Source organism: Thalia democratica, chromosome 7, assembly GCF_965202585.1.
Source record: "Thalia democratica chromosome 7, ktThaDemo2.hap1.1, whole genome shotgun sequence".
NCBI lineage: Eukaryota > Metazoa > Chordata > Thaliacea > Salpida > Salpidae > Thalia > Thalia democratica.
The window spans coordinates 43,154,907-43,180,347 of record NC_139171.1 but is presented as its reverse complement, the minus strand read 5'-3'; the positions used below and the strand labels follow the sequence as shown (position 1 = coordinate 43,180,347).

Genomic DNA, 25,441 nt, shown 5'->3' with positions numbered 1-25,441 from the left:
TACCAACATTTAATAAAAAAGATAAGCACATTAAAATATGATTTATATTTAGAGATTTAGCATAAGTAGAATACTGTTAAAAACTAATTATCTTATTTAATTATTTATTCTTTTATTTTTAGTAAATTCGTTTATTGAACAAAAACGATATAAGTTTACACAATAAGCAAATCTACAAATTATTTGCATACAAGAAACCATAATAATAAAATTTCATTAAAACCCAACTTGTACAAGAAATCTAACTTCAAATATTTAAAGCTCAATTTAAAATAGCGTAGTTAATTATGATTTAACTAAAGATGAACAAATAAGAAAAACAAAACTTGTAGTTCTTATAAATAAATGTCAGTTTTTCAACAAACTAATATTTCTAAAAAATATTCTGATAGAATAAATATTTTTACGCGAGAAACAGTCTAAGAAAAAAAATAGTATACGAATACTGTAATTAATTATCTATTTACGATCTGGAACGATATCTCTTTCTTGTTTTGTCGCGAATGACACGCCTTGATTTGTTGTAATCATCTCTGTGGTGCCTTCTGCTACTCAACTTCGAATTGTGGCTGCCTTCATGGCAATCATGTGATGATTTTTGATTGCGCCTGTGCATTCTGTTTTCTTTGTAACGTATTTGTTCTTCCTCCTCGTAAGACTCAGAGCGGCGGTAATGGCGAGAAGACTTTTGGAGCTTCTTTTTACTTCTTTTTTCATACTCCATTGTTTCTTTTTCAAAGTCACTGTCATCGAAGTCAACGCTTAATCGATCTTCTTCATGCGATTCCTCCTGTCGCTTTTCTTTTTTTAACTTTTTAGATTTTTTTGCTTTTTTCTTCTTTTTTTTCAACTTTTTAGCTGCTTTTTCAGCTTTGCGTTCTGCTTTTAATTTTTTAGTTTCATTATCAGTAGACGAGGAGTTTGAATCACAGTTTTCTAAACTTGCCTCTGTATTTGTAAGTTCTTCATCTTTACTTGAAAAATCTAATAAATCTTTATTCTTAGTACTTTCACTAGTTACCGACTGTTTCGGAGCAGATACAACAGCAGATTCTACAGAAATTTTTCTGCGCTTCGCAATATTTTTCTCTATGATAGATCGAGCATCATTTTGTTGAGCTGACTGATCAGTCGACTTGCGTTTTAAAGTTACGGCTTTCGACAGAACTTTTCTTGAAGCAGAGCTATGTTTTGGTATCTCCTTTTCAGCATCTGTAGTTCCGGGTCGCGTCTTAACAGTTTTTATCTTAATCTTTCTTGGTTTCATCTGTAAGCCGCTTACAGGCTCTGCCTTTTTTATTTTATTTTTGGTATCAAAACCTTTAACAGAAACAGTTTTTTTACGTTTAACAACCGGAGGTTTTTCCTCTTCATTGTCTGTATCCCATCTGAAAAAATTTTTTTTAAACCATTTTTTTAAATTACATCAAGTTACATTAAAATTTTGAAAAAAATAAACAGAAAGGTATCATAAGAAATAGTAGTTAATTTTACTAAACATTGTACAATTATAAAAAGCGATCAAAATAAAATTTTACAGTATAACTCACTTAGATTTTGGAGCTTGAGGATACTGAACAGGAACTATTGGCTTCTTTTTATTTTTTTTCAAAATTTTTTGCTTCTCTTCCATCTTTTCTTTATTACTTATAGGTTCTTGTTTAGGTAAAACTTTTATTTTTGAAACATTTTTTTTATCCTCGTTATCCTCACTTTTTGATAAAGATTTTTGTAAGTTTTGTTTAAAACTATTTTCGTTTAAGGATTTAGAAGGTTTAACCACTTCATCTATAGGTAACGCATTTTCACCAGGAGGTAAAATATCTTTCGTTTTAGAGCTATTAGAAAGAGGTGACAATACTTTTTCATTTTCTGAATTTTCCATTTTTGGTGATTTATTTTGTTCATACTTAAGTTTATCTTGACTTTTATCTAGTTTATTACTTATATCTTTCTTTTGCTTGTTTTTAATTTTATTAAAACCCTGAGATTTATCAAAAAATACTTTTTCTTTAGTGTTCTTGACCTTAAGACTTAAAGATTCATTGTTAGATTTTTCAACTCGTTTTTCTTTTTCAATGGACTTTCTTGGTTTCTTACTCTTACTTTGGTTACGAGAACTCTTCTTGTCTTCTACAACCCTTCTGGAAGATTTTTTCATATCTTTTTTACTATGTGCCTCATTGGGAGATTTACTGCGATAAATGCGTCTATTTGACTCAACTGACCGGTGATTTTTATCGTCTTTATATTTTATATTTTTTGCTGGTGAACAATTTTTTCTCTGTTCATTAGAAATTACTAAGCGACGTGAGTCTTCGTTGCCATGGTAATTATCACTAGGTGAAAGTTCGTCTCTCACAGGTGTTGCATCGTCAGCTGAGTTTCCATTTTCGAAGTCTTGGTTATTACTCCACAAGCCTTGGGGGCTTTCATGAAAGTTCTCAGAGTTGCCTTTTAGTAAATTTTGATGCATTTTTTCGTAAAAACTTTCACGTTGTAAAACATCATTGACCTGACTTGGATCATAAACATCGAGAGACTCTCCAGGTGGAGATGGCTCACCTGCATGACCCAAACCGATTACTGGTCTTGGCTGGTAACTTCTTTTATTAACATTGGTTTGACGTTCACTTTGATGCTGATATATTTTAGCTTCAGATGCTAATAAAAGCTCTTGTTCTTTTCGTCGACGTTCTTTCGAACGGTTTCTCCTTTGTTGGCGACCTCTTGATGCTGACCTTGAATCTCGCCTTTTTCTGTTTTGAAAATATTTAAATATTAAAACTTAAACATCCTTAAAACATTTTTACTAGTAATATTTATTTAATAATCTACTACTATTTTGATAGAACAGTTTTGCTACAAATAAAGTACCAGCTAATACAAAACGTCAACAAAAAGTCACTCTGCAACAATTAATATCAAATCTAAAAAAAAATTAGTTATCAAAAACCTTGGTCGTTTTTGTGGCGTTCTACTTCGATGATGGCTTGTTTGCTTCTCTCTACTGTTGTACCTACGTTTAGACGATTTATACTTGTCTTCATGGTGACGACCTGGTGATCTTTCACGCCTACTCAACGTTTTACCGTAGCGCATTTTTCTTTTCATTGGCGATCTACTTCTTGATCTGTGTAATAAAAAGCTTAAAAAAAATAAGTTAGATAGGCTTTTCAATGTAACTTTTTCAATCATCTTTATTTATTTAACAAAAACTTTCAAATTAAAAATTATCATTTAGAGGGGCGCACGACTATTTAAATTCGAACAACTCCAATTCGACAGTTCAAACATTAAAAAAAAAACGTTAAAAAAGTTACAACTCAAAAAATACTAAAAATTTTGCAAAAAAAAGGTTTTAGGTCTAATTAAAAACCTACACAAGTACTTTTTTTATTTTTGCAAGCTTTTAAATATACTTGAGATATACCCAAAACTAGTTTAAAGTATAGTAAGATTTAAAACTCTCTTTTATCTTATATTTTTTTACAAACATAATACTTTTATTAAACCTAAAACAGCTTTTTTTTCTTTTGCAAAATATGTAGTACTTTTTAAGTTGTGGCTCTTTAAACATTTTTTTAAGAATTTGAGTTGTCCAAATATGAATTGTCGGGTGACCCTTTAGAACAGGGTGGGAAACTTCTCAAGTTAACAGGCCAATTATGACAGCATTTTGTATATATTTAAGACTTAATTTTTGATTTTTGATTTATTAATCATAAAACTTTCCTATTCTATTATATTTTTACTAAGACATATTTTTTATTTGTTAAAGACTACCATTTGAGACGAAATAGTTGTAGAAATAGCACCATATTAGTAAATATATTTATTTATTTTTTTAGTTTAGGTTATCTTTAATAATCAACTTGAAAAAAGTTGCAGACTAGATAATTTTCTTGACGTAGGATACAAAACTTGAGAATGTTTTTTTTTTAACTGTATAGACTTTCAAAATATAATGAAACTCTAGCAATTATTAATATTTTATTAAAAATTACTGGTGAGATTTTATTCAATCAACAACACCAAAATAAATCATTTTAAACAATACTCCAATATTGACTATTTTATACTACCTTGAAGAGTGAGAGGAAGAACCGGTTAAAGTTCCAAAACTTCTTTCTCTGGAAGTGTAGTAAGGAGAAGAGCTTCTTGATCTGCGTCGGTCTCTCTTGCTGTGACGGCTGGTTTGATAGCGATGATCCCGTTTCTTATAATCGCGACGATAATAGCTAGCTGGCGAATATTCTCGCCTTCTGTGGCGGTCATTTAATGGCGATTCTGGTCGTACGTCACTGAATAAAAGACTACATTCGAAGCTTGAAAACAAACAAGAAAAGGCAGATGATAAATATAAAAAATAAAATTTATACTTTGATGTATACTTATTTTTTAGATAATAAACTCTCTTTTTCTTTTTACAATGAGATTTTTTGGTGTACTCTCTATTTCAGACGAAGTGAATACAAAACATACAAAGTTATAGGAAAACTGTAAATTTTCTATTTTTGTATGTTTCCAACTTAACTTTTATGAAATTCATAATATTGTTAGCCTTTTTAAGTTATAACTATTTTATGGTTAAAAAGTATATAAGAAGAACATGTTTAGTCGGTTTTGAACTATATTTCCTAAATTTTTTTTTTAATATATTTCAGTTAAACAATTTATAGCAAATTTTACTTTGTACAAAATTTGAACTTACAATTTTTTCGCTTGTCCTTTGAAAAACTTTGTCGCTGTAAAGTTATATAAATTTTATAAATGTGTTAATTTTTCAAATACTAATTGAAAACACAGTGGAAGGAAACTTGAACAACAAATAAAACATTAACAAGACATTTTATGTTTTATGTTTTCAAAATATTAAGCATTTTTAACCAAAAAAAATAAGTAAACAGTATCTAAGTAAAACATTTATTTAGATTAACATATATGGTATAAAGCTGCTCAAAAATTATTAGTTATTAACAATTTTTGCTTACAAGTTCAACTTTTTTTAAAAACCTAAAAATTATTTTTCAAACTTTAAAATATGTTAACTTAATTTAAGCTTCAATACACAAATTACGAGTAACTAACCATCAGTGTTTATCTGAGGAATCATCTGGCTGATTGTCGGATTGATGGTCTGAGGAAAAAGAAAGTTTGGTGGTGGAATCAAATTGGGTGGAGGTACACTGGTATCAATAGTTGGAGGCAGTCCTAAATAACTTGAATGCAGAAGTGGGTTAATATACGGGTTCAAGGTTGGGGGAGGAACTGAAAATGGCGTTGTAATCGGAGGAATTTGGGGTAATATATTAATTGGCTTTGAAGGAGCTTCACCTAGTATAGAACTAGTCAAACTAATGGCTTGTGTTGTTGGAAAGTGTCCAGTATTTGTTGTGAGTATAGGATTCAAATCACGGTAATTCTCTGGTGAGTTTCGACGACGCCTATCACGGTCTGTTTTTAAGACATTCTTTAAATTTTATTAATGTAAAAGAATTACTGATAGTAAAATTATATAGCTTAAATGAGCTTTTTCTGAATTGTACATGCCTTAATATAATATTCTAAAACGATAAATTAAAAATCAACTTGTTATAAAACTAGATTAAAAACTAAAAAACTAAAGCATTACTCATTTAGTCTTACTTAAAATAATAATCTACTGGATTCAGTATCCCGATCAGGCTATTTTTTGCTAAGATTCGGATCTGGCAGAATTTTAATTTCATAAAAACTAACAAATCTGACCGGATCCGGATACAATTAATTCAAGAAAGCTTTTTTATTTTTGAAAAATTTCATTATTAAAAATACAATCGCAATAAATTTAGAACAAAACGTTACCCGAAAAGACACAAGTATACCATCAAGCGTAGTCTATTATATTAACTGTATAATGGTATTAATACTTTTACAAATTGTAATTGATATATATTGGAGGTTTAGATAAACTTACAAGTTTTTTTTTTTCTGTTGCTAAACAAAGTACAAGATTTTCAATGAAAAGTGCAATGGTAAAGTTTCTAATTGTTTTTTATTAGTATATGTTTTTACTTGAATTTTTACGTGAAAAAATGAAATCATGCTGATTTATTATCCATTTGTAGAAACTTTGCTTCCTTTTAAATGACAAACTTTTTTTTTTATTCTTAGTTAAATTAATCTTAGTACACTTTTTCAATGTTATAAAATATCGAGGGTTAAAGCAACTTCTCTAGTTGGTTACAAATAAGTTTTTTGTAAGCAACTTCTCTAGTTGGTTACAAATAAGTTTTTTGTACAATACATAACAAGCCTGGTTTGTTCAACAAAAATTTTTCGGGATGTCTTATTTTTCTTGAACGAAGTAACTCTATAAAATTAGCATGTTTAAAAGAAATATCTACTAAAAAGAGCTTAAGAATAAGATGTTACAATTTTACGGTGATCAATGCATTAGGCAAATTTTGAAACTAAATAACAGTACAAAACAAAATGAACAAAACAGTTTATAATAATAGGACAATGAACTAAAACAAAAACATAACCATGATCGTTTTATTATTTTTGTTAGTTTTCAGTAGGCAATAACGTATAAACCCGTATATTTCTAAGTTCGGGATAGGCAAAGTACGGTCCATTGGCTGGAAATCCCGCCAAGCAGAAACTTCTCAAGGCGACGTTATTTTTAGCTTGTAAACTACAGGGTTGTTACTCGTTTTTTTCAAAATTTTTTCCAGGTTTTCCAATTTTCTTCCAGGTTTTTAAAAGTACACATTTTTGAGTCTATTTTTAGTTTAAAATAAAGTTAAAGGTAAGAAACTGTGTTAAATAATATTAAAAAAATTTAAAATGTATTGTAACGCTACTTTATATATGTTTTTTATTAAAAACATTTTTGATGATGACAAATTTTTTTTAATTTATATGATAGATTTTTTGAGTAAAATCTAAATTTTACTACTGAACATGTGAAAATTGTTAAAATTCAAGGTTTTTCCAGGTTTATTTTGTCTGAATTGTCAAATTCCAGGTTTTTCAAGGTTTTTTCAGGTTTCCAGGTAAAGTGGCAACCCTAAAATTACTTGTACAAAACAATTTACATTGACCTTTTTACATAACAAATGGGTATTAAATTAATTTCCCGTAAACAGTAGTGTTTAAAAATTATGATTTCTATACAATTTCGTGTTTAAACAAAAAAAATAACATTACGCGACCCTCTAGATTTATTTTTGAATAAGTCCAGTTAAAAAAAAAATCTGGTAATTCTAGGTTTTTGACTATAAAATTTTCTCATTCCTATTGTTGGTAATAAATGAATAAAATTCAAAATTTAACTTGTAAAAATTATCTAAATTAATTAGATCCGGCCCGAAATCCGACCAGACCTTGATTTTAAAATGAGGCCAGGATCTGAACAGTTTTTAATTTTAAAAAAGATCTTAATCCAGTATATCACTTTAAAACCTTTAAAACAAAATTTACCTGAATCTTTATAACGATAGCTCCTTGAATCATAACGATCGTCTCTTCTATTTCGCGAAGTTGATCTTTTTCGTCTTCTGTCGTTACTTCTATCTTTTTCACAACTTCTTTTTTTTTCATTGTTTGATTTCTGACTGTTTTCTTCTTTTAATTGTTTTTCAGAACTTTTTTTGGTCTTAAATTCATCACTTTTTTGTATTACAGAATTTGTAATTTCTTCCCTATAAAACAATAATGATCATATAAGCAAAATATAAAGAAAACATAAGAAATATCTAGTTACTGCATTTTAAACTTTGCCAAACTGTCTATTCTGCACACTCACTTTGACCAACTAAACTCAACTAAATCATCTAATTCTACACTTTTGACTTCTTCACTAAAACAAGGTACAACTGTCTTAATTGATGAAGCACAAGATAGATTAAATAATTCGTTTAAAAAAGACTTTGAAGGTGATACACCTGGTGGGAGAGGCTCTCTTATCTTACTAGAGGATCTTTGTCTGTTTTTAATAATCAGCTTTATTTTTTAAAGGCTTTATATGAAGGTAATAAATAAACTAAAATTTATATTTATCAATAAAATACTATTTAGCTTTAAACAGGTTTAGTGAACTTTTTTTCAGGTTTTTTGAATTTCTTCTTTAGGTTTTTGGAAGCACAAGATTTTTTGTCCATTTTTAGGAAAAAAAATTAACGGTATAAAACTGTATTAAAAAGTACAAAGATATCTAAAAGAGACTGTAATGGTTTTTTAAATGTGTCTAATAATAAATAAAATTCTAAATAGTAGAAATAAAAATATTTTTTAGATTTTCGTATCCAATCTAACTTTCACCATTTTTCATATAAAATTTGATTAAAATTCCAGGTTTTTAATTTCAAAAATTGTCAAGTTCTAGGTTTTTTCAAGTTTTCATGTCTTTTGGCAGCCCTGTTTAAAGAAAAATGTCAAAAGTTGTACAAACTTAAGTGCTTAAATTTTAAATATTTTGTAAAAATTAACAAAAACACATAATAAGTTGTGAGCATGATTAAGAATTAAAATTACTAACACTTTTAAAGGTTCTGCAACTGATTGAATTGGTAAAACATGGCTTACAGGATGTTCTACATTACTATGAGAGGAACTAGTTAAAGGCTCGATACTTTTTATTTGTTGACTTGAAACAATATTATCAGTATCTTCTACTTTTTGATCTGTGACAACATTTTCTTCATTTACAGAATTTCTAGATGATGATTTTGAATCTCTTTTTGTTTCATTTTCAAATTCTTGTTCAGCCTTCAAACTTTCTTTTTCACTTAATTTAACTAATTTTTCCTGTTCGATAAATTCCGCAGCAGCAGCTTTTTCTGCTGCTTCAGCTTCAGCTTTTTCTGCTGCTTCAGCTTCAGCTGTGTCTTTTAAAATCGCGTCAGTTTTAGCTTTTAACTCTGCTGGGTCCATCTTAGGTACTGGTATCTGAATACGGATAGGTCCAATAGGTGCAGAAGGTTTTTTTTTAACTGAATTATTAGTAGAAACCACTTTGTAAGGTACTCCTTTAGAAGTATCTTTAGTTGTTTTGATAGCAGGCTTCAAGGATTGTGTTAAAGAAACATTTTTATTCACAAACTTAGCAGGAGGTGCAGCTTTAGGCCACATTGGACGATGACTTTTGTGGTTTCGACGAAAGTTTCGAATTGCCTGTAAAAATTAAATGTTAGTAATTTTAATAACAATTTACCAGTAAACAAAATCAGTCAACTCAAAAATAAAATCAAACTTAAACACTTTTATTTTATCAAAGTAAGTTTAAACTTAAATTAAAAACAATTAAAATTATTTTTTGTTCTATGCATGCTACAAATATGCTAAATTGAATATTAAAAAAACTAACGATTTTAATGCAATAACATATTCATAAGCAAGAAAAGAAAATATCATGTATTACGTTACTAGAGCAAAATTTTATTTTGTAAAAACTAACTAGTCTTATACTTTTGTTAGGTAAAAGCTTGTCAGGAGAACATTTATTATTGCAAAGAGGACAAATCCCGTTCTCTATCAGCACAGATCTAATACAAACATCACAAAAAGAGTAGCCGCAACAGTACGCTAACATGGCATCATCAATTAACTTGTTGCAAATTCCACACACATATTCATCTGGAATAGGCTCTTCATCTTCACTTTCGCTTTCAGATTCTTGACTTATGAATGGAGGTTTTTCTTTTTTGCCTTCTTCATATCCTTTTCTGATATAAATGTCATCGTAATTTTTTATATAAGTCTATTGTGTTTCAATTTAAATAATAATTAAAAAGATATTACTAAAAAGAGAACATAAAAAATTATATTTCAATCCATGCTTTCTTTATACTTATTTTAGTTTTTTAAGGGTAATCATTAGCTTGAAATTTTTTTGTCTAATACTTTTTACAGATCATTAATCAGGATTGTCAAAATTTACGTATTTTGATGTTCTAGCAACTGCTTTTTTCTATCTATCATAACAGCTTAACCAAATACTTGCATAAATTTATAAGGGCGCTTTGAATATAATAGATAACATTCAAATCCGATAAACCAAGAGAAAACTGCAATTTATTTTCTTAAAATTTATTTACTTTTTTCTATATATTATTCAACCGAAATACTTGACTTATTTTGTACCTGAGACTACAGAACATACATTCTTACTGATACAACTAAAGTTTAACAAACTTGTCTACTAATGAAACAACATATTTTCCATCTGGGTTTAACATCGCTCCACGATCATCTTTGCTAGCTTCAACCATCATTGTGCTGGGAATTCCAGTTGATGGCCTAACTGTCGGACCATCACTCTAAAAAGTCATGAATTTGAGATAATTTAAATACTGTTTTAAATATTCTCCTACAAGCTTTTGAAAAGGAGGCAAACATTAAAATTAATCTTTTAAAATATTATTAAAATAACCTTTTGCATTTGACACTGTTGGCTTGTGTGTCCAGTCTTAAAGCAATTAAAACACTTGACCTTTTGAATTTTGTGAGCACGTATACTACTGGCAGTCATTTTTGCAATATCATAATCCATTTTAGACTGCTCAATAGCTTTCTTGATTTTATCATTCTCAGTTTCACCTTGGGCAATGGTCTTGACTCCCTAAATTATTTTTTGAAATAACTTAGAGAAAATTACCTTTTTTTTGTAAATGTTATAAACCAATATAAATAACTTAACACAGTAACAGAGAATTAGCAAGTTAGAAAAGAAAAAATTAAAAAAAGTTTAATTGCCAAATAGGCGTAGCTAATTTTAAATTAACAAAGTTATTCCAGAATTACAAAAAAAAACTTTGGTATAAAACATTTTTTGGAGTTAAAAATTTCAAATAAAAAAAATATATACAATATAACAATAAAGATATCTAACAAGTTTTAAAAAAAATACTGGAGTAGCATAATTTATTATTACAATTCTATTATAAATAGGTTGAATATTAAAATACTATTAACACAAACATAAATCTTTTGCACTATTATTTAATTTATCTAAGTGGTAATTACTTGAACAAAAAAAGTAAGGAGAAAAAAACATACTTGACTTATATCTTCACTAGAACTGTTTACTTTTTTGATTTCATCCTAAAAAAACCATAAAATAAACAACTGCTAAATATATTTAAACTTTAAATTATGACTTTATTTAGTTAACCTAGTATACATACTTTTTGAAATGAATTAAAAGTATTTTTAAAAGATTCTCAGATGTCTGAAAAACAGACGTATTCTTGTATTATAAAAAAGCTAAAATTTTTAGCTATACATTACCAACATTAAACATATTAAAGTACAGTGCATATTCACTTATCCGGACACGTTGGGCAAGATTTTTCTGTAAACATGTCCGGATAACTACAAAAAACTAACTTTTTTATATAACAATATAATTGCTGCATATAATGCAATGCATAATAAAAGTGTTATGGTAAAAACAAATACATAGTAATTGTGAAAACATTTTAAATACAGAAACATTTTGACTAAGTTCAAAGTCAATTTAACGGAAACATATTACTCCTAACATACTAAATTTTTTGGAAGTTTAATAAAAATAAGAAAAAATAGACATTTGTTATATAGTTATATAGAATCACTTGTAATTTTCTTACAGCGTGAAGGTTAAATATTTGTATCATACAAAAATGTTAGTCTTTAATATCGAAAAATTTTTGAATTTTTTTCTGACAAAAACTATCCGGATAAGTGAGCGTCCAGATAAGTGAAGTCTGGATAAGTGAACAAGTACTGTACTTATATTTACAAAATACTTTTAGCCAATTTCAAAGTAGTAAAAGTAATCTGAAATAATACACTACTACAATAATAAAAATTTACTTTTTTACTTCAGACATATCAAAATAATTAAAATACAAAATATTTTTAGTAAAGCACTCTATAGACTTTACGTAAATTCATGTAATTAAAATATTAGTTAAAACCTTAATTTTTACCAATATAAAACATCCACCTTGGGTCACTACAAACTAGGTAGTTAAGTATAAGTGATATATTTTTCAATTTGAACATAAAATTTTTAATTTAAATATTAATTAAACTAACGTAAAATAAACTATAGAACAAAAAAAAAACTTACATAAGTTTGAAAAAAGATTGGCACCAAATCATTTGCGTCAAACAAAAATTAATACGACTTTAAAAATAAATTAACGGGCGAAGTTTTTGAAAACAATACTTCAAAAAAATTAAACATGTTCAAGTTATTTATAGTAGTTTATGCGAAACAAATGAATAAAAACTTTTGGATATAATGGTCAACTTTCTTTTAAAACTTAAATTTTTTTATTTAAAAAATTTTAGGTATAATAACTGAAAATTGTTAGCAAGTTCAAGTAAAAGTTTTCTAAACTTGAAACCTAGCAAATTTTACAATCATTGTTTACAAAAAATGTAATAAAACTCTCGAACTATCTACAGCTATATTAAAAGAAGTCTTGTTTACAAAGAATTCACCCTGCTACAGTATTCCAGTAGTTTTAAAAAACATGATAAACTAGTCATTTACACTTTTTGTATCAATTTAAAATCAAATTTTTGATTATTTTTCTAAGCTCATCCCTGTTCCAAATATAAAATCAACATAATACAGGAATGGTAAAAAAATTTTCTTAATTTTCCAGGTTTTCCGAATTTCTTCCCAGTTTTTAGGTCTATTTTTAGTATAAAATTTAACTTAAGGTAAAAAACTGGCCTAAATAGTATAACAACATGAGGGTTACTACTCTTTGAGTCAAAGAACTGTCTTGAGTAACCTTAAACTGTCCTGAATCATTTTAAGTATTTTTTCAAATCCTTTAAAAAATATTTGCCTTTGGCGCTAACTACTAATACCTCATGTTCATTTTCTTTTTTATAACTAAAATAAAGGTTGTATGTGTATACTTCAAAACTAGATGTTCACTAAACGTATGAGAAATACTGTTTTCAAAGATTAAACGTTAAATATTAAATCGTTCAGATTAAAATAATAATTTATAAATAATTTTATGTAAACATGTTAAGTAAGTTTATATTTAATAAAAATAATTTGAACTTTTTTAATTGACTAACTTAAATCTAACCACATAAAGTACTCATTTCAATGCATTTTTATAAACTTTAATCTTGACTTCAATTTTAATTAAACAGTATAATATTAATTTCAGATGTAAAAATTAATAACAATCAAGTTCTTGAACAAAATTGGGAATATAAATTACAAAATATTGAAAATGGATAAACTAAATCTAATTCTAGATATTTTAGAAAACCTGCTCAAAGATTTTTACAATATCTTAAAACTATCCTGAGATTTTTATAAAAAATCAAAACTGCCCTTAGTCATCTCCTGAGTTAAAAAAATCAAAATATCCTGAGTTATCCTGGGTTACCCTAAGATTTTCTAGAATTTAAAGAACCATGAGTTTCCTAGAGTGTGTGGCAACCCTACAACATTGAAAATATAACTAAAGGTATTTTAAATGCGTCTAAAAACATTTTTAATGATACCAAAACATTTTTATCGACATGATAGATTTTTTGTATCAGGTCGAAATTTTATTACTTTACATGTGTGATAGTTTAAAATCTCAGATTATTTTTATTTTTTCTGAAATTTTTAGTTTTTTTTTTCTTAATTCTCAAATTTCAAGTTTTTCCAAAATGGCAACTCTGATAATCGCAGTTCTTAATAATTTTTTTAATTTTAGTTTTAAAATTAAACAATAATTTACATACAAAATAACAAAATAGTATGTTTCTAAGATTGTAACAACTATAGACTTTTAAAAACTTTATCAATGGAGTTACAGGTTATAATTAACTTGTTTAAAATCTATATTTTTAGCTTAAGAAAATTATTAAAAACCTCTATTAAAATCGTGATTAGAGTAAAAACAAATTACAACATACAAAAGCTTACACATGACAAGCAAACAATTGGCAAAACCTAACTGTAATAAAATAATAGTTTTCAGATATTATACAGTGTCCAAAAGAATCTCTACATAATTTTAACAATTATAAATTTGAAGTTTCATATAAGTTGAATAAACATGAACATTGTAGCAGCGGATAGCTCAATTGTTTAAACATTAGCAAGTTTTTCAGATTAAGCCTATAAATTATTATAAGATTAAGGGCATAGGGTGGGTAAATCATTTTTGATCTTATTTGTAGAGTTTTAGCTAAGTAACAAGTTGCTTTTTACAGATATCTAAAACTTTAAAGATATAGCTGGTCAAAGTCGGAGAGTACAATAGGTTCCTTATGGAAAAGAAAACTAAAGTGGCGAATAAATGTAATCAATAAAAATCTATCTCCTCCTACGTTTTTTGAGATTAATTCAGATTTGCCACTCTTTGAGTCAAAAAAAATGCCTTGAGTGACCTTAGACTGCCCTGAGTCACCTAAAGTTTTTTTTCAGATCCTTAAAATAAAAATGTATGCCTCTGGCGCTAACTACTTATACCTTATGTTCATTTATCTTAATAATTAAAAAGGAAGGTTGTATGTGTAAGCTTCTGCATTAGATGTTCACTAACTTATGAGAAATACTGTTTTAAAAAATTAGACAACACCAGTCAATATTCTTTTTTTAACAGAAAACAAGTGTTTATAAATTGTAAGAAACAACAAGGACGTAAAAAACTATGTAGTTTTACAGTATAAGTGACTAAAATTATAAGTTTTATTAATTTTTCTTAAAGCATGGTTAAACTTTTGTATCTCTAAACTGTTTCTATTTCATTCAAACTCAAATCATGATGAAAAATATCAATTTCAGATTTAAAACAAATACTACATTTTTTATTTCTAAGGATAATAAGTATTGAACCTCACCACACAATCAACAACAACAGCATCAAAGACAACCTAAGGCCGGTTTCGCCCTTTTTAGGACTCATAGTTAGAAATGTAGGAAATAGACTTTTAGTTATATCGGTTTATTTGCTTCTTTAATTTTCTCATCCCATAAAGAACCTATTTTACTCTTAACCAGCTTTATCTCAAAAACAATTTTGAATTATAAAAGTCTGTAAAAAGCAACTTTAAGCTTAGTTAAAACTCTACAAAATAAGATCAAGTTGTAAAAAAAAAATATTAACCTCCCTATGCCCTTTAACCTAACCAATGCATCAAGACTTGACTTAGAAGAAAGTGTGCATAAATTTTTGGGACAGTATGTATTTAACTATAACCAGTAAACCTTAAAGCAAAGGGGCTATATCTCTTTGTGAAACTATCAATTTTGTATGAGAATTTAATTTCGCATCAATGATTTTTATTTAAAAAGGAGTGATATTGCCACTTTTGACAAACTCTGCTTTTACAATGGTTGAAAAAAAAATTGGGGAAAATAAATAAAATTTAATATTTTTCAAATTTATAAAAAAAATATACTAAACAAACAAACTCAACAATACATCACTTTAATTATAACTGTTAAACTTAAGAACAATTTAACTTTACAAGAAAGAACTTTTTTAATAGTTTTTAATGTCAAGAACGAAGTTTATCTTAAGTTTTTCAATAAAATTTGAGATGTTGTGACTTCTTTATCTAGCTATCATAAATTTTTTGACTTTTCAATAGGTGTTTGTTTAAAGCAAATTTTTAAACCAGTATTAAAAATAGCAGTTTTTGAACAATTTAATCTAAACTAAATTGAGTAAAAAAAACGCTAGTACAAACATTGTTTCATTATATCATTAAAACCTATTGTGAAATTTAATCTAATTTTTATTAAAACTACAAGTTAAAGATAGAAAGAAGGGAATTTCATTAATAAGTTACAACAGGGTTTTTGAATGTTTCTGGTAAATTTCTTGCAGAATTTCTAAATTTCTTCCAGCTTTTTAAAAACAAGTTTTTCGGTTTACTTTTATTAAAAAGAAAACATAAGGTTAAGAACTGTCTTAATTAGTATAACAACATTGAAAAGATATTGTAAAGCTACTTTAAATGTATATTTGTTTTTATGAAAAAAATTAGATAATACATTTTTTTTTACCATAACAATAGATTTTTCGTATCTAATCGAGCCTTCGTTAATTTACATGTAAAAAAAAGTTTTAAGTTTAGGTTTTTTAGTGATTTTTGTTCGAATTCCAGGCTTTCGTTAATCCTGTTACAACGAAAATATATTCTACAAATTTTACTTAAAAAAATAATCTAGTTAATTATTAAAACAAACGTTACAAGACATTAAACAAATATTATAAAGAAAAGTTGCTAATTTTGTAAAAAAACAATAGAATTAATGTTCATAAAAAAGTCTAAATCTACGAAAAAATCTTATAATTACATTATCAAGGGGGGCGAACGTAAATAATTTTTTACAACTTGATCTTAATTTATAGTTTTAATAAAGTTGTAAGTTGCTTTGTACGTTTTTTTTATTCAAAAAAATTTAAGAGATATAGCCTGTTTAAGTAAGAGAGTACAATAGATTAGTTATAGGAGGGGGAACAAAAACATAAAATAACTAAAAATCTCTTAAAATGTATCTTCTCCAACGTTTTTTGAAATTAAAACCTTAAATTTTTAGGTAATGTTTCTTGCAATATATAGAAAAATCGATTATAAAAAAAATGATGTTTACTATATAACGTTATTTTATAATAACGTCTAAAGATACATTTTAAGTGATTTTTAGTTATTTGCTGTTTTTGTTTCCTCCTCCCATAAGGAGTCTATTGTTCTTTCTGACTTTAATCTACTATGTCTCAAAAACTAATTAGAATATAAAATGCTGTGAACCGCAACTTATAGCTTAGAAAAAAACTCTATAAATTAAGATAAATTGTAAAAAAAAATGATTTATCTCCTTATGGTCTTAAAAAATAAAATAAGATATTGTAATTTGTTTTAATTAAACAATTGAAAGTTTTCAGGTAAAGTAGTTTTAAGGAGATTAGTTATACTTAGTTATCAGTTTATTATTAATTAAACAATGTTTTACTCTTATAATAAGATATATATAATAAAATCAAATTATACAGTAATCTTCCTTTATTGTACCAACATATGTTTCTGTGTGTTAAAGGGTTAACACACTTCAACTGGGTTCTGTAAAAAAAGTTAATACTGTAGTGAAGAAATAGAAGCAAAAGTAGGTGTATACACATGTGTTCATTAAAATAAATATAATTAATACAGATATATAGAGATTAGTAGTTAATTATAAGTAAAATACTTAATGTTACCACCCAGTTAACACCCAGTTGAAGTATGCTAATTCGTTAACACACAGAAACATATGTTGGTACAATAAAGGAAGATTACTGTATAATTAGTTTTTATTATATTACAGTGAACTTGTTTCACTAGGATCTTTTATTAACAAACACTTAAATTTATATTTTGAATAGATACATATATATATATACATTTATTTTAATATAAGAGTAAAACATTGATTTGTTTAAATGAAGTATGTTGAATAAGACTAATAAAAATTAAAAAAAAACTGTGATAAATTAATTTCTATAAAAGACCTAAATTTTCAATAAATAGAAATTTTAAAAAGTCCAAATTAGCTTGAGTTATCCTTGAAGTAGCAATACTGTGCTAATTCTTATTACATACTTGTCAGACATATCATTATGTACTTTAGGATATCCAAAAACTTGTATTTTTCTTTTAAAAAATTTTTAGTTTAACCTCACTAAAAATATATCAACTTTCTACAACTGCATTATGTTGGATTGTTAAATAAATATAAGTTATAAAACTTTTTGATCAATAAGGAATGAATCAAAAAAAATTGAGTCATTATAAATAAATAACAACATAAAAACCTAAACGTAAGACACAAATATTAAGTAACCTTTCCAAATACTGCTTCTAAAGTCTTTCTAAAATAACTTTTATGTGTTTTTTTTTTCTTATAATCACATTCACTACTTAACTGTTATAGAGACTTTACTTCATTTGTAAAACTCCACAAATAATTAGAAACATAAAAGCTATAACAACTACTTTTGAAATATTTACAGTTTATTGATGGCTATAAAGGTTTATTATAGATATAACAACTGATAAACTTTTGCATTAGGTTATAAAACTTTGTAAAAACAAAAGTAAAAACTATAAAATAATACTTACAAAACTTACCTAAAATAAATTATGACTACTACTCCTAAATAAACCGATGAACTAAAATACGTAAATGATGACTATAAAAAAAATTTATTGATAAAGTTATAGAATTCTACTCAAAAGAGTTTGGAAAGGATAACTAATTACTAAACTCAATTATATAGACAACTTAACTATTTGATCACTCAAGATCTAACTTTAATAGTTAAAATAATATCCCTTTATACTTCAAATTTATACAATCTTCAAATTAATGAAGTTTATCAAGGTCATAGGGGGGATAAAGACCTTTTTTTGGAACTTGATCTTATTTTATATACTTTTTACTAAGCTACAAGATGCATTTTACAGATTTTAAAAATTAAAAATAACTTTTAAGATACAGCCGGTCAAAGTCAGAGACAACAACAGGATTCTTATGGGAGGCACAAACTAAAACAGCAAATAACTAGAAATCACTAAAATCTATCTACTCCTAGGTTTTTTCAGATAACTACCTCAAATTTTCAGGAAATGTTCCTTGCAATATTTAGAAAATTCTGTCCGAACAAAAAAATTAAAAAATTGAAATTTTATAAAAAAAAACAAAAAAAAATTTTTTTATATAAATTTTCATTTTTCAATTGAAAAAAAATTCTTTCTGACAGAATTTTCTTAAAGTATCAAGGAACACTCCCTAAAATTTTTAGGTAGTTATCTCAAAAAACGTAGAAGATTGATTTTTAGTGAAATAGTCTATTTTTGCTGTTTTAGTTTGTGCCTCCCATAAGGAACCTATTGTTGCCTCTCGACTTTAACCTGCTATATCTCAAAAATTATTTTGAATTTTTAAATCTATAAAAAGCATTTTGTAGCTTAGTAAAAACTATATAAACTAAGATCAAATTTCAAAAAAGGTGTAACCCCCCTATGCCCTTAAGGATCTTTAAATAAAGCTAACTTTAAATAAAATAAGAAAAATTTAATTTTATCTCATAGCTTTTTTACTATTTCCTTCAACTTTTAAGTTTTGTTTAAAAATAGTTGCTTTGATCAATCAGTAAATAAATTTTAAAGTATTTAATCAGTTTTGACTAAAAGATGTTAAATTTTCATACTTGACAGTAAATATACGTTTTCTACCTAGTAAATACCAGGAATATTGCTTATGGCTCTTTAAAAAATTTTAATTAAAACTTAATAATTACTTATACTTCTTAAGAAGGGATTCGAGAAATCAATTGTAAGCCTTAATGTAACAACTAATGCAAATTTTGTAGGAAATCCTATATCATTTTTAATTCATACTTTTAAGTCTTGGTGGCTAAAATTAGAACAAAGTCTAAATTTGATAAGTAAAATATATAAAAGCAAGGTTTAATCTTCAAAAAATAATTCAGAAACTTGTCTCCATTTATCAAACACTATGTGGAGGATAGAGTACACCAGAACCTTACAATTTTAGCCCATATGTATTTAGGTTATAGATATTTTTAAATACAATTATTTAAAAACATATATTTAAGCGTTTGTTAACAAAGATCTGAGCAAAACAAGTTCACTAACATATAATTATAACAAATTAAACAGATTCTTTCTTTATTACACTAACACATGTTTCTGTGTGTTAACGGTTTAATACACTTCAACGGAGCTATGAAAACTAAAGAAAAACTATTTTTAATCATATATACATTTTATATGATTATGTAATTGATGAGAAACAAAACTTAACAACTAATCTGTTGGAAACCAGGCAATTGACCTTTTTACAAAAACTAATGTTTAAACTTTTTTAGAGGGTTCTAATACAACTATAAACTTATAACATTAAAACAATTTAAGTAAGTATTATTTCTTAAATATACTATCATAAAGGTCTTATGCCTTTAAAATAAGATATTATACAGGGTTGTCAATCTTTGAAACAAACAAAAATTAGCCTGAGCAACCGAGAAAACTAGCCGGTGTCACTATAGCCTGAGTTTATATAAATATTATACAGGGTTGCAAAAGGTTTTTAGTAAATTTCTTCCAGGTTTTTAAAAAACAAGCTTTTTGGTTTGTTTTTAGTACATTGTTTAACTTAAGTTAAAAAAACAGTCTTAAATAGCATAACAACATAAAAAAGATACTTTAAAGCCACTTTAATTCTATTATAAAAAATTAAATTGATGATACAAAAACTAGTTTTTTTTTTAATATAGACCTTAACTTTATCAAAATGAAATTATGTTACTTTTGGCGTAAAGAAGTTTAAAATTCCAAGTGATTTTTCTTTGAAATTCTAGGTTTTTCCAGATTTTTTTCTAAATTTCTCTAACTTCAGGTTTTTTAGTCTAAATTGTCAAATTCCAGGTTTTTTCAGGATTCCAGGTTTTTTGGCAACCCTGAGTTTATGTATAGAAACCTTTAAAAACAACGAGCATCAATTAGTTATATATGCTAATGCAGAAATTGGAGTACAAATGTGTTTTTTTTTATACAAAAGTAATAGGTTTTAAAAATAAATACAAATATATAACTAAATACATATATAACTATTGACTGGTGACATAAAAAAAATATGTATATTTCAGCATAAAGAAAACAAACTAAATCTTAATGTAACAAACTAAATTTAAATTCATAATTATTTACACCAAGATTTTAATCATAACAATTTTAACTATGATCACAAGTATAAATGTTAGTATTTCATGAATTTTAAATTTATTTAAGCAATACTAGTCGCAAGGAAACAATTTTACCAATTGTTGAAATTAAATATTTTCAAAATCAAAAAAAATAGAGCACACAAGTCATCTTAAAAATAACAAAAAGTGATAACTAATTCAACTTAAATATCAGTTGAGTTTTGAATAAAAAAAAGCCTGGTTAATTTAAAAACCTTAAAATTATTAAAGTTACAAGTAATAGCAAACTCAGCTAGAGTTTCTATAAATCTCAAAAAACTTATAACTAGTTTTAAAGTTTAATATTATAAGTTAAGGCCATAGGGGGGTAGACCATGTTTTTTACAAGTTGATCTTATTTTATAGAGTTTTTACTAAGCTTCAAGATGCTTTTTACCGTTTTTAAAAATTCGAATTAGTTTTTGAGATATGACCGGCCAAAGTCGGGCCGCATAACAGGTTCCTTATGGGGAAGGAAAACTAAAACTGCGAAAAAAGACTAATGCATTCAAAATCTATCTCCTCCTTCATTTTTTAAGCAATCTTCTTCAAACTTTCACAGTCTATTCTTTATACAATAACAAAAAAACGTTATTTGTGACTTTAAAAAATTTCAAGTAAAAATACCTTTTTTTTGTAATTTTATGACAAAAATTAAAAAAAAAAGTGAATTTTCATCAAAAAAATTTTTTTTTTACAAAAAAAAGGTATTTTTACTTGAAATTTTTTAAAGTCACAAATAACGTTTTTTTGTTATTGTATAAAGAATAGACTGTGAAAGTTTGAAGAAGATTGCTTAAAAAATGAAGGAGGAGATAGATTTTGAATGCATTAGTCTTTTTTCGCCGTTTTAGTTTTCCTTCCCCATAAGGAACCTGTTATGCGGCCCGACTTTGGCCGGTCATATCTCAAAAACTAATTCGAATTTTTAAAAACGGTAAAAAGCATCTTGAAGCTTAGTAAAAACTCTATAAAATAAGATCAACTTGTAAAAAACATGGTCTACCCCCCCCCTATGGCCTTAATTATAAACATAAAAATAAAATACTGTTTGCTAAATTTCTAAAAAATTTTAGCAAAGGAGATACAAAATTATAACTGATACAACTAAAATTATACTAAATGAAATGCTGAAAATAGTTTTATTATAAAAATTTACAAGTAAATAAAAACAGAGATTAAAATATTATTATTTAGCTGCTTGACTATACTCAAAATATACAAGATTATATATACAATATAAAAAAGTTAAGTCATATATCAATGTTTATCTTTAATCTGAGTAAATACCAGCTGAAGAAAAAAAGTTGAATTGAACTTAGTATACTTTTTAAACTTACCTTTTCAATTTAATATTTTTTATCAAAAAATAATACTTTTTTATAAATGGCTAGGTTAAAGTTTGCTGTACTTAAAATAAATGTTGGAATAGATAAATAACAATTAATGTACAATTAAGAGATAGTTTAACTGTTCTGTATGTACAAATTAAAGTTTGTATTAGTTATTGTAAAACTAATTAAAAAAGACAAGGATAATTATTTATAATTTATTAGCTTGGTTATTTCTAATATTAAACAGTACAAAAGAAGTTACACATCAAATAAATATGTAATTGAAAGAACAAGGCAATCCAAGAAAATTTACAGCTAAAAAATAAAAAGATTGTTGTTATAAAAGACTGTGATTGTAATGTAAATACATGATAGTAAATCAAATATTGCTGGGCAGTAAAATAGACAGACAGTAAAATTTTAAAACAATGGACTTCTTGAAAATATAATCTATAGTTTAACCATAAAAATACAATATTTTTAATATTAATAAATAAAATGAATTATGCATTTTCTTCATTTTTTACCACATTTACATGCTTAATTAAAAATTGTAAATGAACGTTTTTAAACAAGCACCCTTTATTTAATTATTAAACTGTTAAAAATTAACTTTCTTAAGCATAAATTTGCTCAACTAAAAAATTAGTTTGTTTTTTAATTATCTTTAAAAGTTTTCAAAAACATTAATATTCTATACATAACAACCGACATAATAAAGTATCTAAAGACCATATAAAAATTCACAGCAGTTTATAATCTAGTTAAAACATCACAAAAACAGTATAAAAATAAAAAACTAGCAGTTAAAACAATTTTTATCAACTGCGACAGATTGATGAGAAAATCAACTAACTGATACCTTTAAAGTAGAAAATTTCTTTAAAGAATCCAAACTTCCCGACTTTAATGTTGATTTCTTTATAGCTTTATAAGTTCTTGAGGCAGAAGTCTTGTTACCCTCTCCTTTGTAGCTAAAAAAAGTATAAAATAAGTTTTACTAAATTTTAAATGCATTACTTTTTATTTTTACATACACATTTTTACTTATGTAATTTGATTTTAGTAGTTTGATTATTAGTAGTACTAATACAAACATGTTAAAAGCAACTTAAGTTTACAAATGACTAATTAATCAAAATCCCCCAAAAAACAAAAACTTTTACCATGATATACAACATATTTGTTAAGGGCATAGGGGGTCAACACCCTTTTTTGGTTTTTTGATCTTATTTTATATAGTTTTCACTAAGCTACAAGATGCTTTTTACAAGTTTTAAAAATTCAAAATATTTTTTGAGATATAGCCGGTCAAAGTTGGAGGCAACAATAGGATCCTTATGGGAGGCGAAAACTAAAACAGCAAATAACAAGAAATCACTAAAAATCTATCTTCTCCTACGTTTTTTGAGATAACTACCTTAAATTTTCAAGAAATGTTCCTTGGAATATTTAGAAAATTCTGTCGGAACAGTACTTAAAAAAATTCCTTCCGACAGAATTTTTTAAATATTGCAAGGAACATTTCCTGAAAATTTGAGGAAGTTATCTCAAAAAACGTAGAAGATAGATTTTTAGTGAAATAGTCTATTTTTGCCGTTTTAGTTTGCGCCTCCCATAAGGAACCTATTGTTGCCTCTGACTTTGACCGGCTATATCTCGATTTTTTTAATCTGTAAAAAGCATTTTGTAGCTTAGTAAAAACTAAATAAAATAAGATCAAATTTCAAAAAAAAGGGTGTTTACCCCAACCCTATGCCCTTAAAATATTAGAAGTTTGAGTATGTATATATTTATGTATGTATTTATAATACAAAAAACTAGTTTTGAGTTTAGCTACAACAGTTTCTGCAGAACAATAATAAAGTAAACAGCAAATATGTTTTAATCATTCAGTATGCAAATTTAAATTGCTTTGTTATTTTTGTTAAATAAAAAAATTGTTATATGTTTGTTTCAAATACTATTACATTAAATATATTACTTGTAAGTTCATTTTTTATGGTTCCTTCAGTTGTAATTTAATTTATTACAGTGAAATTCATTATTTTTTATTTGATAATACTTCTGGGTTTGTTTAGTTCTACGTAAAATAATGTTTTTAAAACACAGTTTGTTTTGCTTAAAAAAGTGCATACTCAGGAAATAAGTATTTTAGTGACAAGTTATTATAAACTAAGGTGCATCTGTTGCCTGACACTAGAGTTTCCAAATGATAATTTTTTTTTGGCGTGGGGAATCACATAAATAAACAACACAAAAAATATTAGCTTCTTAGCTTTTGCCACCGTTGTGCTTTTTACATTTTTCTGAAAACAACCCCTATGCAAATTGTATGGGACCTTAAAAAACCAACTTTCAAGTTTTTAGCTTCAAATCATCTTAAAACGCATAGAATATGTTTTTCTTATGATTGCTACATGTAAAAAACTTGCAGCTTTAATTTTAATTTTTAAGATTCCATACAATTTACATATGGGTTGTTTTCAAAAAATCTTTAAGTGCGCCACGGTGGTAAAACTAGGAACTAATACTTTTAATTTTGTTTTTTTTAATGTGAAATGAATTACAGTTCAGTATTTTTTTAAATCAATTAAATATCAGACAAAAATTATAAACAGTGTATTACCCTTAATAAGATAATTTTTTAAACTAAACAAAACTATTACTTAAGTATCGTAAAAACTTAACATTATCAACTAAATATAAGTTGGTGAACTCTTTTTTACTTCAGTAACAAACCATTACTACTATGTCAATTATTATTTTATATCATATCTACTTACACAACATAAATCTTTTCCTTCTTTACTGATGAATTTTTAGGTACTCTTCGTACAAGTAAGGTGGTGTTTTTTTGAATTAAAGTTGAATCATCAGTGTACGCTAAAAAAACGTTGAATAAATTTAGGTTAATTAAAAAGTAACTTTAAGTTTTAACCATTTTAATATTACCTATTCCAAATAAAACTGATTATGGAAAATCAATAGTACAAGAAACTCATAAAAAACACTTTTTTTTTCTGTAATTGATTCTTAACAAGTTTTACTTTAAATAAATATTAAATAAAATTTATGTATTATCTCCATTAGAAATGATAATATAAAAATGTTAAGTTAGTTAATAGTCAAATTTGCTTAACTTCTTACCTTTAGCAGTCTGAGAATTGGTCAAAATTAAATTATCTTGGGTTGCTTTTAGTTTTAATCTTTCCATTATTTCCTGTTTTACATCTTTTACTGACATGTTAAAACCATCAAAAGCTATAGTTTGCTTTTCTTTAAATGATGCAAACTTGAAATGTATTGCAGCAGCCATATTTAATAAGAATTACAAAAACTTTG

General features: G+C 26.2%; 1 protein-coding gene across 1 annotated transcript; it reads right to left on the bottom strand.

Moving 5' to 3' along the window:
• Window positions 1–229: 229 nt before the first annotated feature.
• Window positions 230–25,441, bottom strand: LOC145840189 (uncharacterized). Its single transcript, XM_082947358.1, has 15 exons — window positions 25,247–25,441; window positions 24,883–24,982; window positions 22,959–23,070; window positions 11,047–11,091; window positions 10,421–10,609; window positions 10,183–10,307; window positions 9,446–9,713; window positions 8,528–9,162; window positions 7,471–7,691; window positions 5,092–5,457; window positions 4,715–4,748; window positions 4,086–4,304; window positions 2,957–3,133; window positions 1,551–2,759; window positions 230–1,388 (listed from the first exon to the last, which is right to left on the bottom strand). The coding sequence occupies exons 1-15, from the start codon at window positions 25,413–25,415 to the stop codon at window positions 464–466; spliced, it is 4,794 nt and encodes a 1,597-aa protein (XP_082803484.1). The 5' UTR covers window positions 25,416–25,441; the 3' UTR covers window positions 230–463.